This window comes from Vitis vinifera, chromosome 8, assembly GCF_030704535.1.
Source record: "Vitis vinifera cultivar Pinot Noir 40024 chromosome 8, ASM3070453v1".
NCBI classification, from domain to species: Eukaryota; Viridiplantae; Streptophyta; class Magnoliopsida; order Vitales; family Vitaceae; genus Vitis; species Vitis vinifera.
Window position 1 is genome coordinate 11421366 of NC_081812.1, and position 13936 is coordinate 11435301.

Sequence of the window (13936 nt, forward strand, 5' to 3'; positions counted from 1 at the left end):
GGATTTCCATCATCTTCTCATGCGTGTACGCAAGTTCCTATTTTCTAGGGTTTTGCCAATCAATTAAGACCTTTTTTAAAAAAATAAATTAATGAGAGTTCGTTCTCCCTCAACCGCATAGTTAAAGTTTAATGTCGGTTAGAAAATAAAATAAACTCCAAATGAAGGCCATGTTTGAATCCATATTGAGACGTCAGAAACTCTTTCTGAAGTTTAATAAGAATTTATATGTTATTTAATTAATTTTGTTTAAAGAAAATGATCTACATCGTGAATTTAAATCCTAAAAGTTTGAATTTTTTGGAAAATTGATAGTTTAATGTGATATAAAAGTCTATTTAGAAGAACTTGCCTGTATATGTGAAGAAGAGTATTAAAAAAAAACTTGCCAACAAAATTCTTTCATGTTAATATAACTTTTATAATACTAATGTTATCTTTTGAAGATTATGAATTTAACTTCAATTTTAGCTCTAAAACAAATTATCATAGACGAGACCGATGCCAATGTTTCTTTTAGCCGGTCTTTGTCACACTCGAAAGCTATTTTTTATGACAACATTACCTTCTATGAAAACGATTCACATAGCAACAAAATGGAACCACCAACGATTAACAAGTTTGTTTTCCATCGTCGTCCCACCTTGAGGACAACCCTTTTGCACCACATGACGGGCACATTCATTGAACAAACAGAAAGCAATTGACATAAAAGAATATGGACAAACATTTTCTATTAAAAAGACCTATTACAGAGAAAGATGGACGCGAACCCACAATCTCAATCATCCACATCAGCTCCAAGAAACACATAATCATGAATGCAGCATATATTTTTGAGTAAAGGGACGGATTTCAGGGTTTAGTGCATCCCTACACCATCATAATTCCTATAAATAATTGGAGGGTATCTTATCGTGATGACTCTGATGATGCAAGACATGCGTGGCTGGAATTTTATATGAATATGTTTCATACCATACCTTATCTTCTGATGTTGGGATTTTGTGGTTCATTATTAAGAGGGGGCACAGTGGACGCTCAAGAGGCGAGTGAGGGACTCAGAAAATCATGCATGTTGCTTCATCTATATATTTTGTATTGTTGTCGGTGTGTGATTGGCCTTTAAATGTTGCAGTGGGGTTAATGGGTACACGAACGATTCAGCAACAAGACATCCAAAACCTGATTGCGATGTAAAGGCTGAAGTCTCAGGAACTATTTTAGATCACTTTGATTTGGCATGGGTGGCCACTTGTATGAGATGGAAAGTCATGCTGGAACCTACTGTAAATCTTAATTATTATATTTTTTTTGGGGGGTGGGGGAAAGGAGTTCAATCAACTCCTTTTCATCTAAACTTTGCTTTCGATTTGAAGTAGAAGGCTACCATCACTTTTGTACCGTCTGAATCTGAGGTGACAAAATCTGACATCCCTCTGCCATGAAGGATGGGAATGAAGATGCTGCACCATGTGATCTGGGTGTTTGAAGTGGAGATGTGATAAGATAGCTTCCATGCTGTTATTGATTGCCTATATCCACACTGGCTGTACTGACAATTCCCAGTTCAGAATATGCTATAAGGTTTCACATTCAACCCAGTTAAAGGCATGTTCTGTCTGAGAAACTCAAGGTAAGCCATACCAGCCCAAATTTAGGGACAATACAATCCTCAAGAGAGAATACAAGAAGTTCCATAATCTTAAGTTATTAGAAAGAACACCCCCCACCCAAAAAGGAAAAAAAAAAGGGACCAATAATCTAAATTTCATTCGGAATAGAACAAAAATATCAAACAATATTGCCATACTCAATCACAAAACCAACAGCAATAAGAAAAATATACGAGGACAAAACTTGACAGTGATGCATTCTTTCGTGATGAGGCTGTATGAAAATTGTCTGAAGGTAAAGCATATCAAAGCTGCCTGAGGGTAAGGTTTAGACGGCCAGGAAGAAGATTTGTTTCTTCTAGTAGGGAGTTTGGAGCTGAGTTAGGGATAATTGATGACACCCCATGAAAAATATGCCTTGAGGGACCACCAAATATTAGGACATCTCCTGATTCCAATACAACTTTACCTGCTGCATCTACATTTCTTTGATTCCCATATAAGAACTCTGCTGAGTCGCCAAGGGAGAAAGAGACCACGGGTAATCCTTTAAGGAGGCTCTCTTCGCTTTCATCACGGTCCTACATATGGGTAATAAGATAAAAACTTCAAATAAGTATAAGTGTTTGAACTCGAGGAATCAAGGAGTAAATATCATTTTATGAAACCATTATTGGCCTAGAAATAATGAAAATAAGAAGAAATTAAGTTTGTTTCTCTATGGATTATACATGCTACTGTATAGAGATGGAAGTTACTTGAAGCGGGTTCAAACATTCCTTCCAGTGAAACTAGTCAATAATGATGAAGCTCAAGAGAATCCAAGCTGTTAGAATATAAAGAGCTGTAAAAGATCCCAGTTACAAAATTTCGATAATTAGACAACAAAGAAGGAATCTGGATATGGGGTTGAGGTTGTGAGACAAGACATGGTTGCAAAAATTTAACAAAGAACCTAGTAGAATTCAATGAACACAGATTCATGGAGATGAATCTGAGTGATTGTGGTGAAGGCCGTGTTGAGCATGTATAAAGCTTTGTTAAGCATATAAAATCAGGAGAAAAGAAAGCCCTCTAATGGTTTGAGGTGAGTTGCAGAACAATGGCAGTGCAAAAATAACTGGAAATATGAAACCAGCACTAACATCAGCGGACAATCAACAAAATTAAGTGGATAGACCAAAAATAAAAAAAAAAGCAATCTAAATTACATGATCCAAGTTATGTGGGATGCCTGTCTTTGACATGATAAGTGTTTCCAATATAGTATGTGTAGGACATACCCATCCATCAGATATGCATTCAAGAAATGTCTCCAATAAGTAAAAGGATCCTATAGAACTTTGTAATCTGCTCCATTGTTACAAAGATAGGAATGAAGCACCTATGTTGGATATTATTCTATATTAGATATACATTTTAATCCAGCATAGTGTATAGAATGATAAGAAAATTTAAATTAGAGTACTTGGCTAGTTGGCTGTGTCCTAAGATTAGGAATTTAAAAGATTTCACAACTAGACACATTCAACACCTTACGCATTACTTGAGTCAATGATACAAAACAACAAAAGAATATGGCATAGTTTGTATTTATAATATCGGCTTTCTAAGGCTATAAACAGTATTTCTTTTTCTTTTTTTTTTTTCTTTTTTTTTCCGATTCAGAGACTTGCTCGGCTCAGCATCTAAAATGCTGTTGAAAACCAATATGTAAATAATTAAATACCATGAATATACTATTAGACTACCTGCAAATATTAAATAATAATATTTATGCAGGTTTACCATAAACAATGAGAAGAACAACTGTAAACAGTGACTTAAATGTGAAATAATTGGAATTCTGTTGATAGGAAGAAGATGGATACACTTGGCTAGGACAAACCTGATGGAGACCAAGCCGCCCACTGGTCGTATAGAAGTTCACAATGCATATATTTGGAGACATCCTCGGGAGTGTGTCTTCCACATTGTTCTCACCACTATTCTTTTTAATAAGGGACTGTGAATCTTGTATCGCTCTTTCAACCAGCACACTAAATTCATGGGGAATGTCAGGTGTCTCAGAACCATCAAGTGGATGCCATTTTTCATATTTCCTTGTTTGAGGATCCCAATTCATACCAAGGCACATCATCTGCAAACGAAGTTTGGCTCCATCTTGATAACCAGGTCTGTAAAAGCCACCTGGCCCTACACCAAGATCTCGACATTTCTTTACCATCTTGATCTGGATCATTTTGATGTGCAGAAAGTGTTAACTAACAATGTCTTGGAATAGTACCATGGAATAACAATAACCAACATTTATTTTTTGAAAGAAATGCTAAAATGTAGCTTTGCAAACTATTGACCTGGAGACTGCTAATATTACAAATTATCAGTAAAAGGAGTAAAAAAGATACTCCAACCAAAAGCAGGGATGTATTTGCACCAATAAAAGGTGCATCCAGACATCCTCACTGAAAACCCATCAGAGGAATCAAAGTCAAATTGCTTATTGTCACATAATCATTATGCTGTGAGCGCGCGTCCAATTGTGTTTTGCTTATTCAATTGGTTTTTGAGATAGGAGCAACAGACATCCAAATGCTGTCTGAAATAGATACATCAGTAGCACACTGGCCATAGTCACAACATACGAAGGACCCCCATACTCATAAATTGTAACACTATAAAACCAGATTAAATAAGAAACAAACACATTTTTGAGAAGTTGGAGTAAGGGGACACACAAGTATTGTAAATTCCCAAGTTAATTGATCTTTGAACTGAGTACAAATATATACAAATGACAGCAAGAGTTACACAACAGGGATAGTTAATTACAACAGAAATTTAGCCTATAAAAGGGTGGAAAGAAAGCTGTGCATAGCTGTATATATAATTGACCAAGTGTGATCTTTTTGGGTGATGACTGTTGAGATTCAATTCTTGGAGATGGACTAGGTGAATACAATTCTTTCCTTATATGCCCCCTCAAGAAGGTGCTTCTGTCAAGAACACTGATCTTGAAAAGTAGTTGATGATGCTTTTGGCGAGAGTGAGGTTTGGTGAGTTCGTTGGCAAGTTGATCAGCTGAAGAAACATGTGCCACACAAAGTTGACACAATCCTATTACTCAATAGACACCCTTATCCTTCTAAAACCTCACCCTTCTACTGTTACCCACTGAGAACACGATCCTATAACTCAATAGATACCCTTCCTTCTTGATTGCCTTCCATAAACTTGCACCATTCCCCTTCCTCACTTCATGGGTACTCCACCCCCCTTCTTATATCCCATACTTTCCACTGACAACTTGCTTCCAAAGAGCCCTGCTTTCATCTGCAAAGCACCAACTCCATTTAATAAGGCCCTATTAAGAAAAGAAAAACATCCAATGCCCAAGCCACCCCTTCTCTTGTTAGAACAAACAACCGCCCACTTTACTAAGTGAGGCTTCTGCTCTAGGGTCCCCCCGTCCTAGAGAAAGTCCCTTTGAATCTGCTCTAATCTCAATCTAACCACTCTTTGCATACGCAACAAAGGCATAATGTAAATAGGCATGCTATACAAAGTACTTTGAATGAAAGTGATTCTCCTTTAGAGATAAATTGTCTTTTCCACATGGCTAGCCTCTTGCCAAACTTCTCCTCCACCTCATCTCAAACAACCACGAATTTAAACTGAGCACCTAAAGGAAGCCCCAAATAGGAGGAAGGAAGCGCTCCCACCTTGGAACCAAGCTCAAGGGCCAAATCGTCTAAATTCTCTACCCTTCCCACAGGTAAAATCTCACTTTTGTCCAAAATGGATTCTCAACCCTGAAATGGCTTCAAACCACATTAGCAACTAGCTTAAGTAAAGCCATCTGGTCTTGAGAAGCCTTGCAAAAAACAAGCGTGTCATTAGTAAACAACAAATGAGAGATTTGTACCCCTTCACCACTCTTTCCTTTCACCCTACAACCTAACAAAAAAACCCCACTCATAGCTCTCTTTATGAGGCTACTAAAAGCCTCCAACCTAATCACAAATAAATAGTGTGAGAGGGGGTCCTCTTGCCTCAATCCTCTAGATTGACGTGTGTAAAAACCTAATGATGTGCCATTGATCAAAACAGAGAACCTCACAGTAGAAATGCACCACCTTATCTAACCAATGCATTTCCTCCCGAAACCCATTTTTTTACATCAAAAGAAGCAAGAGGTTCCAATTTACATGATCATATGCCTTCTCTATGTCAAGCTTGCAAAACACACCACACTCATTCCTTTTCAACAAAGAGTCTATATAGCCTCATTAGCAATCAATGTTGTGTCAAGAATTTGTCTTCCCTCAATAAAAAGCATTTTGGGACGAAGACACCACCTTACCCATCACCTTCTTTAACCTATTAGCTAACACTTTTGCTAGTATCTTGTACAAGCCTCCCACCAAACTAATAGGCTTGAAATCTCTAAGATCTTCAACCCCCTCCCCTTTTGGGACTAAAACAAAAAATGTAGCATTCAAACCCCTTACAAATCTACCTTGCTCATGGAATTCTTTGAAAAAACCCATAACATTATTCTTCACAAACTCCCAACCAAACTGCCAAAAAGCTAAAGATAATTCATATGGGCCTTTTGTCCCCACTTAGCTCTAACAAGACAAAAAAAATCCTCTTCCATTGAGAATGGCTCCTCTAACCTCGCAACATCCTCCCCTTCTAGTCTATCAAAATCCATACTATTAGTACTTGGATGCCAATCCCTAGGTTCCGTAAGCAAGTTATGAAAAACACAAACCACTCCCTCTTGAATCTCATGCTCATTTGAAAACCAAGTTCCATTAATTTTGATCTTGGTCAGACAATTCTTCCTTCTGTAGGAATTAGTTATCCTATGAAAGAAGTCAATGTTCCTATTTCCCTCCCTCAGCCATACTACTTTTGATTTTTGCCTCTAGGAAATTTCCTCAATATGTGCCCATTTTTTGAAGTCCTCCCTTGCCTCCTTCCTAGCTTCCACCTCCTTCACCTATAAGACTCTTAACTTTTCATGCTCGTCCCAATAAGTCACTTGCTACAGAGCCAAGCTCCTTTTAACCTCAATCTTCCCAAACACTTCATTATTCTAGATTTTCAAATTGGTCTTTAAAGTTTTCAACTTTGTTGCCAGAATAAAGCTGAAAGAACCACCGAAATTAAACCCCTGCCACCAAATTTTCAGCAACTCTTCAAACCCCTCCTCTTTCAACCACATGTTCTTAAAATGGAAAGGAGTGGGACCTAATTAAAGCCTTAATTACCTTCCTCTTATCATTGTCGTTAGCCCCTCTTACATTTCAAGATAAAATTTTTAACTTCATCTATGACTCAAGATTCTAGCCCCTCCTTAGACCATCCCACTCTCCCTACCTACTCCATTATAGTTAATTGAACACTCTTAAATTTTTCAGCTCTCTCTCAAACCTTGAAAATGCAATACAATCCCTCCTTTTGCTCTGTTCTCTTCTCTTTTTCATCCTCAAAAGCAAATTCAGGATTTCCCCTTCAAACCTTTTTGTCGAGAATCCCAAAAACTTGTTGAATTTCACTAGACAACCATCATTCCAATGAGCACAGAAACCCCCTTCTTCCTGTGAAGACCCCTCATCCAAAGTCCTTTTCCTTGATGACCCCACCTCCTACCTCAACCACTTCCTAGTCCACCCTTGACACGAACTCCAACATTCTTCCATAAGCCGAAATAACCCTCAACGAATCCTGATCCACCTCCTCTTCCACCGCTACCAACCCTCCCAATTCAACAATTGCATTAAACTTGGTAGAACATCAGATCTACGTTTCATTAGGTACAACCAGAGATATTTGGTGTAATGATCAACAAATATGACATAGTAAGAAACTCCACCTACCAAAGTAATGTGAGAGGTCCACATATCACTAGAAATTGATTCAAGTGGTTTTGAGCTTGTGAATCTTGACAAACCAAATGGTAATTTGTGACTTTTATTGCAATGACATGACTTATAATGCATAGGAACTTTGGGATCAGACTGTAATGGTAAAATGTTAGAAGATAAAAAATTAGAAACAACATTGGTGGAAGGATGTCCAAGCCACCAATGCCAATCTTGCTTTGATAATTTTATTATAGCCATAGCCATTGGTTTGGTGATGGAACAAGTGCGGTTGAGGGCCACTCATACACATTGCATCTGCTTATTCCACGTACCAGCATTGGCCTGTGCCTAGATCGTTAATAACAAAACAATGAAAAAATTCAATGAAGGTTTTGTTTTGTTTACAAAACCAAGAAATTGATAGTAAATTTTTGTGAATTGAAGGAGCATGCAGGACATTGTTTAATGCAAAACTGTTCTAAAGAGTGGAAAGAGTGGTGGAACTTGTATGGGCAATGAAAATTACCATGAGTTTTACATCTTTTGGGTAGTAATTATACCTAAAAATACTCAATTAACATGTTATTCTTGCAAAGGTTACTAACAATTTTTGTAAGTTATGGAGTGATTTGAAGGTGAAATTGATGATGAATTAAGTGACAAGAAATATGAATCTATTTGAAGTGGGCAAAAGTATGATGATGATCCAAATTTGTAATGTGAATGTGTGATTTTACATGTAGAAATGGGGAAACCATGGAGAATAAGAAACTTGATCTTGATCTCATGGAGTAAAATGTTTAACACATTTGCATTCATGGGAAATGAATCATGTTCCCATGAATGCAAATTGATTTGGAGCTATTTTTGGAATTGGTTGGAGGTGGCTAATTTAATTGTGGAAGGAAGGTGTGTGGAGAATTATTGAAGAGAGCTGAAAAATCAAAGGTTAGCAATTTCGCTTGATCATGCGGAATGGAGCATGGTCAAGTGATGGTAGGATTATGGGAAATCCCATTTTGCATGAGAAAATGAATTTTGCAGAGTCATGCAAAATGAACCAGGGAATGCAAAAGCTGCATAATAAGAGGAGCCTGTTGAAATTGCTTTCGCATGAGCATGCAAAATTTTGCATGCAGATGCCAAACAGTCCAGATAACCTACAACTTGTTGGCAGCTTAAATCAACTTCGCATGACCACGTGAAATTGGAGTCTCACGTGCGGAATATTAATTTTGGGCACCAAATTTCAGATTTTTTGAAATTGCAAGATTTTGAAAGTTCAATGAGATAATGTCAAGTGTCATTCATGCAATTAGTCTATAAATAGAGGATACGATCTTTGAGTAAGGACTTTTTTAAAAAAAAAAATTGATATTTTGGGAGAACTTTTCTCATATTTTGTAATTCTCTAGCTTTCTAAATAGAAAATTTTCCTTTTCTTTCACTTTCTTTTATTTTCTCACTACCTACACATGTTGTGTGGAATTGATCTCACAACTATGAGTCGCTAAATTTTATTTTTCTTGGAGGAAGGGGTATCTAAGGACAAGATCTATGATCATTAAATTTGATCCAATTGATTGATTCATAAGATTTTGAAAAACAAATTATCTTGAATGACAAGTACGGTGAAAACTAGGTAAATTCACTAAATTCTTAAAGCTATATTTAGTGAAATTGAAGAGTTGCATTGTATAAATCATTGGAAGATGATTTTAAGATGAACCGAATGTTTGGATTGAATTAATCCTTCGGATTGAATCACCTAATTTGATTTAGACTTAAAGATATATCTAAAATTGGTTTAAATGAGATTTCATATTTTTAATCTAACTTGATGAATAGTAGATCTTAGTACACACTTACTGTAGATATTGTTCTTTAGAGAATCCTAAGTTCAAGAACTTTTTCATAATAATCTTCTTTCAACTTTTGATTGTTTTAGATAGAATTTTTCTCCCAAATTTGACCTCATCACACCATTTTCATTTTATCATAAATTGTCAATCCATTTTCACTTGATCATATTCATTTCTTTTTCTTCCATTCAAGCCTTGATGACCGAAATTACACTATCTTAGTGGAGAATATCTAAAACCACTATACCATCATAACTTTTGTTGAAAACACATTTTTTCGATCGAGTAAAAGTTACCTTAATAGAATTAGGTTATAAATTTGTTTTAATGCCAAAAAATTGACGATCAGTTCTAGCAAATGATTATGAAGTTCCTCAAAATATACTGGTGTTTCTCTTGTTCAAACTGCTGCAGAGATATTTTGGAATTCTGGTCCAAGGCCTTGAAGAACTTATATAGTTAGATCATCAGCATCAATTGGAACATTTATGATTGCAAGTTCATTCCTTTGACAATCTATACATTCTGTGATAGATTTCTTGCCTTTCTGGATGGTGACAAGACGATCTTGAAGGTGCATGATTCTCAATCTTGAGTTATAGACATATAGATGCCATGCTTCCTTAGCCGTGGTTGATCGAGGGACCAAAGAGACTACCAACTCAGATAATGATGCATGTATTGCATGAAGAATCAAGCTGAATCAAGCTGTCTTCATGCTTCCAAATAGTATAGGCAGGGATTGGAATAGTTATGTCATTTTAAACAATGGTTGGTTCAGGACAAAGCTGGGTATCATCTAGATAATCCAGTAAATTGTAGACAAACATAAGAGTGTAGAATCATGCTTGCCATGAGGGATAGTTGCACTGTGTAAGTTTCATGGGCATAGTTGGGCAGCTTCAGAGAGTTGAGATTACTAATATTTGACAGTGGAACTGGCATTGGTTACAATTGGGATAGTGGTTGAGCTCACGACAGTGTTTTTGGCCAATGATGCTAGGAAGAAAAAATGATGGACTATTGCAGCAAGAAAGAGAAAGTGCTTGATGGAGCAACGGCTTAGAGACCAGAAAGAGATATACAAACTGAAAATGTGAATCTCAATAATGGACTACACTTAGAGGGGGGTGAATAGGTGTTGTATAACAATTTAAAAATTCTCCCAACAAATATTACCTAACCTTAGACTATCTTAATGTCAAGAAACTTTTCTTCCAACAACTTTTCAACAAAACATAACATCCACACGTAAAAATGTATGCATCAACACTCTCCCAACAATTTATCAATGCAAAACACATGCAAATGCTTCAACACTCCTCGAAAATAAATCAAAATGTAGAGTGAGAGAAAGAGACAATGAACACCGGATTTTAACGTGGAAAACCTTCAAAGAGATAAAAAACCACGAGCCTATCACCGATTGAAAAACTTCACTATGAAGAATAAAAACTGAGTACAAGGTTTTACCTAGCTCAAGCCAACCAATCCTTCTCGGACTACTTGACTAGTACCTTCATTTTCAGTACCCAAACCCAATTAGAATGAGATATTTAGATGTGAATGAAGGAATGAATCAACCCATTTATTACTCAAGAAAATTCATTAAAAACTAGTTTGGAAAACATTAAGAGAAGTAGATTTTCTTTACAATCAAAAACCCCAAATTAGGAAAACAAAAATGAGAAAATGAAGAACACTAGGAGTGTGGCTGCTCTCCCCACGTTTTCTGCAGTCACTCACACCAAAAAATGAGAGAAGATCGGTTTTTAAAGTGTAAAAAGAAGCCCTTAATCTAATGGCTGAGATTTGATAAAAAAAACATTAGTTGGATCGATCCACCCCTGCACCTGGATCGATCCAGAAACAGGGGAATGAAAGCCTTGCACCAAAAACCATTTTTCCCAACTTTCTAACACATTTAAAGATTAAAAACCGGGTTGATTCACATCCAATCACTCCACACTCGGCTACATACCTCGGCCTCTTAGCAAAGTCTTAGTCTTCAAAGTCAAGTAGTCCGAATAGGAATAGGAAAGCCGAGTTAGGGGACACTTAGGAATTTTGTCCGGAATTGCCAACCTAGCTAAACACTCACACAAGCATTTTAAATTCTCAAGTTAATTGATAGTTGAACTGTGTACAAAGATATATACAAATGACCACAAGAGTTATACAACAGGGCAGATAATTACAACAGAAATTTTCACCTAGAAAGGAGTGAAAAGAAAGCTGTACAAATAATTGACTAAGCATGGGCTTTAGGTGATGATGGTTGAGACTCAATTCTTGATGATGGACTTGGTGAATCCGATTCTTTCCTTTTACAAAACAATACAACATGAGGAAAGGATAAGGCAAGGATGTATAAAATGGTTGAGTCATGTGCAGTGCAGAGAAGTAATTTGATTCAACTGAAATTGGAGGTTTCAAAAGTGGTGAGATAAGACATGATTACTGAGGATTAAATGAAGAACATAACGATATAGAGCACACTGGCATATATGGGATCCATGTAGGTAAGCTCAAATACAGGGATTGGCATGTTGAATTGAGCAGTTTAATAAATTTATAGAAACAGTTCTAATTATAATTTAAAAATGGTTTAGGCAGTACCTGTTCAGTGAGGCTGATGTAACCTTTTAACAGAACCATGCCAGGTCTAAGCACTTCTTGTGTAGTCCCTTCCATGGAGTGCTTTATTTCATTTTGTTCAGGGATTAGGCACTTCTTGACAGGATGCATGACGCCAGACTTGCAGATATCAAATGGTTCAAACTTCTGCAAACCTCTGGGGCATTCAGAATTTCCAGTACCAACATCATGCCTGTGATAGGGTTGGCCTCGCTGGGGCTTTCTGGAGTGAGGAGGTGTGCTCTTTTTCCCAAATTGAGTAGGCAGATAAGAGTTATCAGACTCATCTTTCCTAGTACTGTCTTCATATTCACGCTGTCTCAAATGTGGAGGCATGCTCTTCTTCCCAAGACTAGTGGGCAGCTTGGAGTCATCCTGATTGGCATTTGTACTACTAACTTCGTCATCTACACAACTTTGAACATGATGGAGTTCTCTAGAATAAGAAGGCGTTCCCTTCTCTTGACAATCAGAAGGGAAAGAAGTGTCATCAGAAGGGAGAGAAGTGCCATACTGCTGGAAAGTGGAATTGGACATAGGTGGGCTCTCATGGTGCAAAGAACTATTTTCTCTCGTGCCCACTTCCGTACTTAGATCCACCCGAGTTCTCATTTTATTGGACTTTCTATTCTTAATAGGCAAAATACCATCGGGAGAGAGCATAGGAAATTCCTCGGCATAGGAAGAATCAAACAAGGACACGGGTTCCTTTGAGCCACTGCGTGCAACCATTGCAAAATTCCTCACCTGTTGAAGACGACCATCGGCTCTCACCTTTGGTTTGCGGAAGAGGGCATTCCAATGTGATTATCACAAATGAAATTTAAGCCAGTGGAGGATGGAACAGAAATATTAGGATTGAATCAACAATCATATTCAAAAAGAGAAACAAACTACAGCCAATTAACTAAAACATTACGGTGAACACATCCTGTGCAGACAAAATACAACTCAACATCTCAAAATCCCCAACAACACATGCCGTAAGCACACAATTGTTTATCATACTAGTACTTCTGAGACATCAGCACTACAAAAATTTACATATCCGAACAAAAAAATTCAAAAGAGAGGGAAAACCAAAAACCCAAAAAAAAAAAAAATCAAAACAAAAAGAACAGAAAACTCACAGAGTCACTGCAAATATCGCGCGAAACTCTCTCCATGGAGCCGTCGACAGAATTCATCTTTGGTAAATAGGAGGAAAACTGGGGGAAGATTTGATGGAGACGGTGAGATATGGCGGCCACCGAGGTTGTCCTGGACAACATAAAGGAGGAGAGTAATCAGTATTTGATGCTTCGCGTCTCAGAGTTGGAGTGCGTGAATAATTAAGACGGTACATATGCTTATTCTTCAAGTCTTTGTATTCTCGTATTCTTTGGGGTAGTAGGCGCGTTTGAAGTAATCGAGGTGGAGACGCGCGCATCAGAGGCCATTTTGGTTTTTCTCGTCGACGGAAAGGAGGAGAAGCCTTTGGTTTGCCCCTTTTTATTTTATTTTATGTTTTCATTTAAATTCTTGAAATTGCATTTCCCATCCATAAATTAGTTTTAATAAAAATTAATGCTACGTTAAATTCTAGAAAGTTTGAAGAAAAATACGAGGAAAAAATAAATTTTGGTTTTTCTCGTCGACGGAAAGGAGGAGAAGCCTTTGGTTTGCCCCTTTTTATTTTATTTTATGTTTTCATTTAAATTCTTGAAATTGCATTTCCCATCCATAAATTAGTTTTAATAAAAATTAATGCTACGTTAAATTCTAGAAAGTTTGAAGAAAAATATGAGGAAAAAATAAATAAAAAATAAAAAAATAAAAAATAAATTTAAAATTAATAAATTATTTTTATACATATTTCAAATTTTTTTTACATGACTTTAATTTTTTTTTTATATAGATTAAATTATTTTAAAATACATAAATTTTTTAATAATTTTAATTATAT

At 36.6% G+C, this 13936-nt stretch overlaps 1 protein-coding gene across 3 annotated transcripts; it reads right to left on the reverse strand.

Annotated features, from left to right (window-relative positions):
• Window positions 1–1637: 1637 nt before the first annotated feature.
• LOC100246527 (uncharacterized) lies at window positions 1638–13506 on the reverse strand. Of its 3 annotated transcripts, XR_002030729.2 has the most exons (6): window positions 13335–13473; window positions 13122–13251; window positions 11974–12765; window positions 3505–3849; window positions 2375–2442; window positions 2085–2197 (listed from the first exon to the last, which is right to left on the reverse strand). XR_002030729.2 is itself a non-coding variant. In XM_010655060.3 (5 exons), exons 1-5 carry the CDS (start codon window positions 13418–13420, stop codon window positions 1922–1924), a joined length of 1602 nt encoding a protein of 533 aa, XP_010653362.1. In that variant the 5' UTR covers window positions 13421–13506; the 3' UTR covers window positions 1638–1921. The 3 variants fall into 3 exon arrangements, 2 of the variants coding, with proteins under 2 accessions (XP_010653362.1, XP_002267882.2); XM_010655060.3 differs by lacking the exon at window positions 2375–2442 and having other exon boundaries at window positions 1638–2197; window positions 11974–12738; window positions 13335–13506; XM_002267846.5 differs by lacking the exon at window positions 2375–2442 and having other exon boundaries at window positions 1638–2197; window positions 13335–13506.
• Window positions 13507–13936: the final 430 nt, after the last annotated feature.

Coding starts and splice junctions, on each gene's coding strand:
- LOC100246527 (XM_002267846.5), bottom strand. CDS start 13,420: ATGCGCGCGTCTCCACCTCGATTACTTCAAACGCGCCTACTACCCCAA. Junction 12,766..13,121: donor GCGATATTTGCAGTGACTCT/GTGAGTTTTCTG, acceptor CGCAAACCAAAG/GTGAGAGCCGATGGTCGTCT. Junction 3,850..11,973: donor ACATCAGCCTCACTGAACAG/GTACTGCCTAAA, acceptor AAAATGATCCAG/ATCAAGATGGTAAAGAAATG.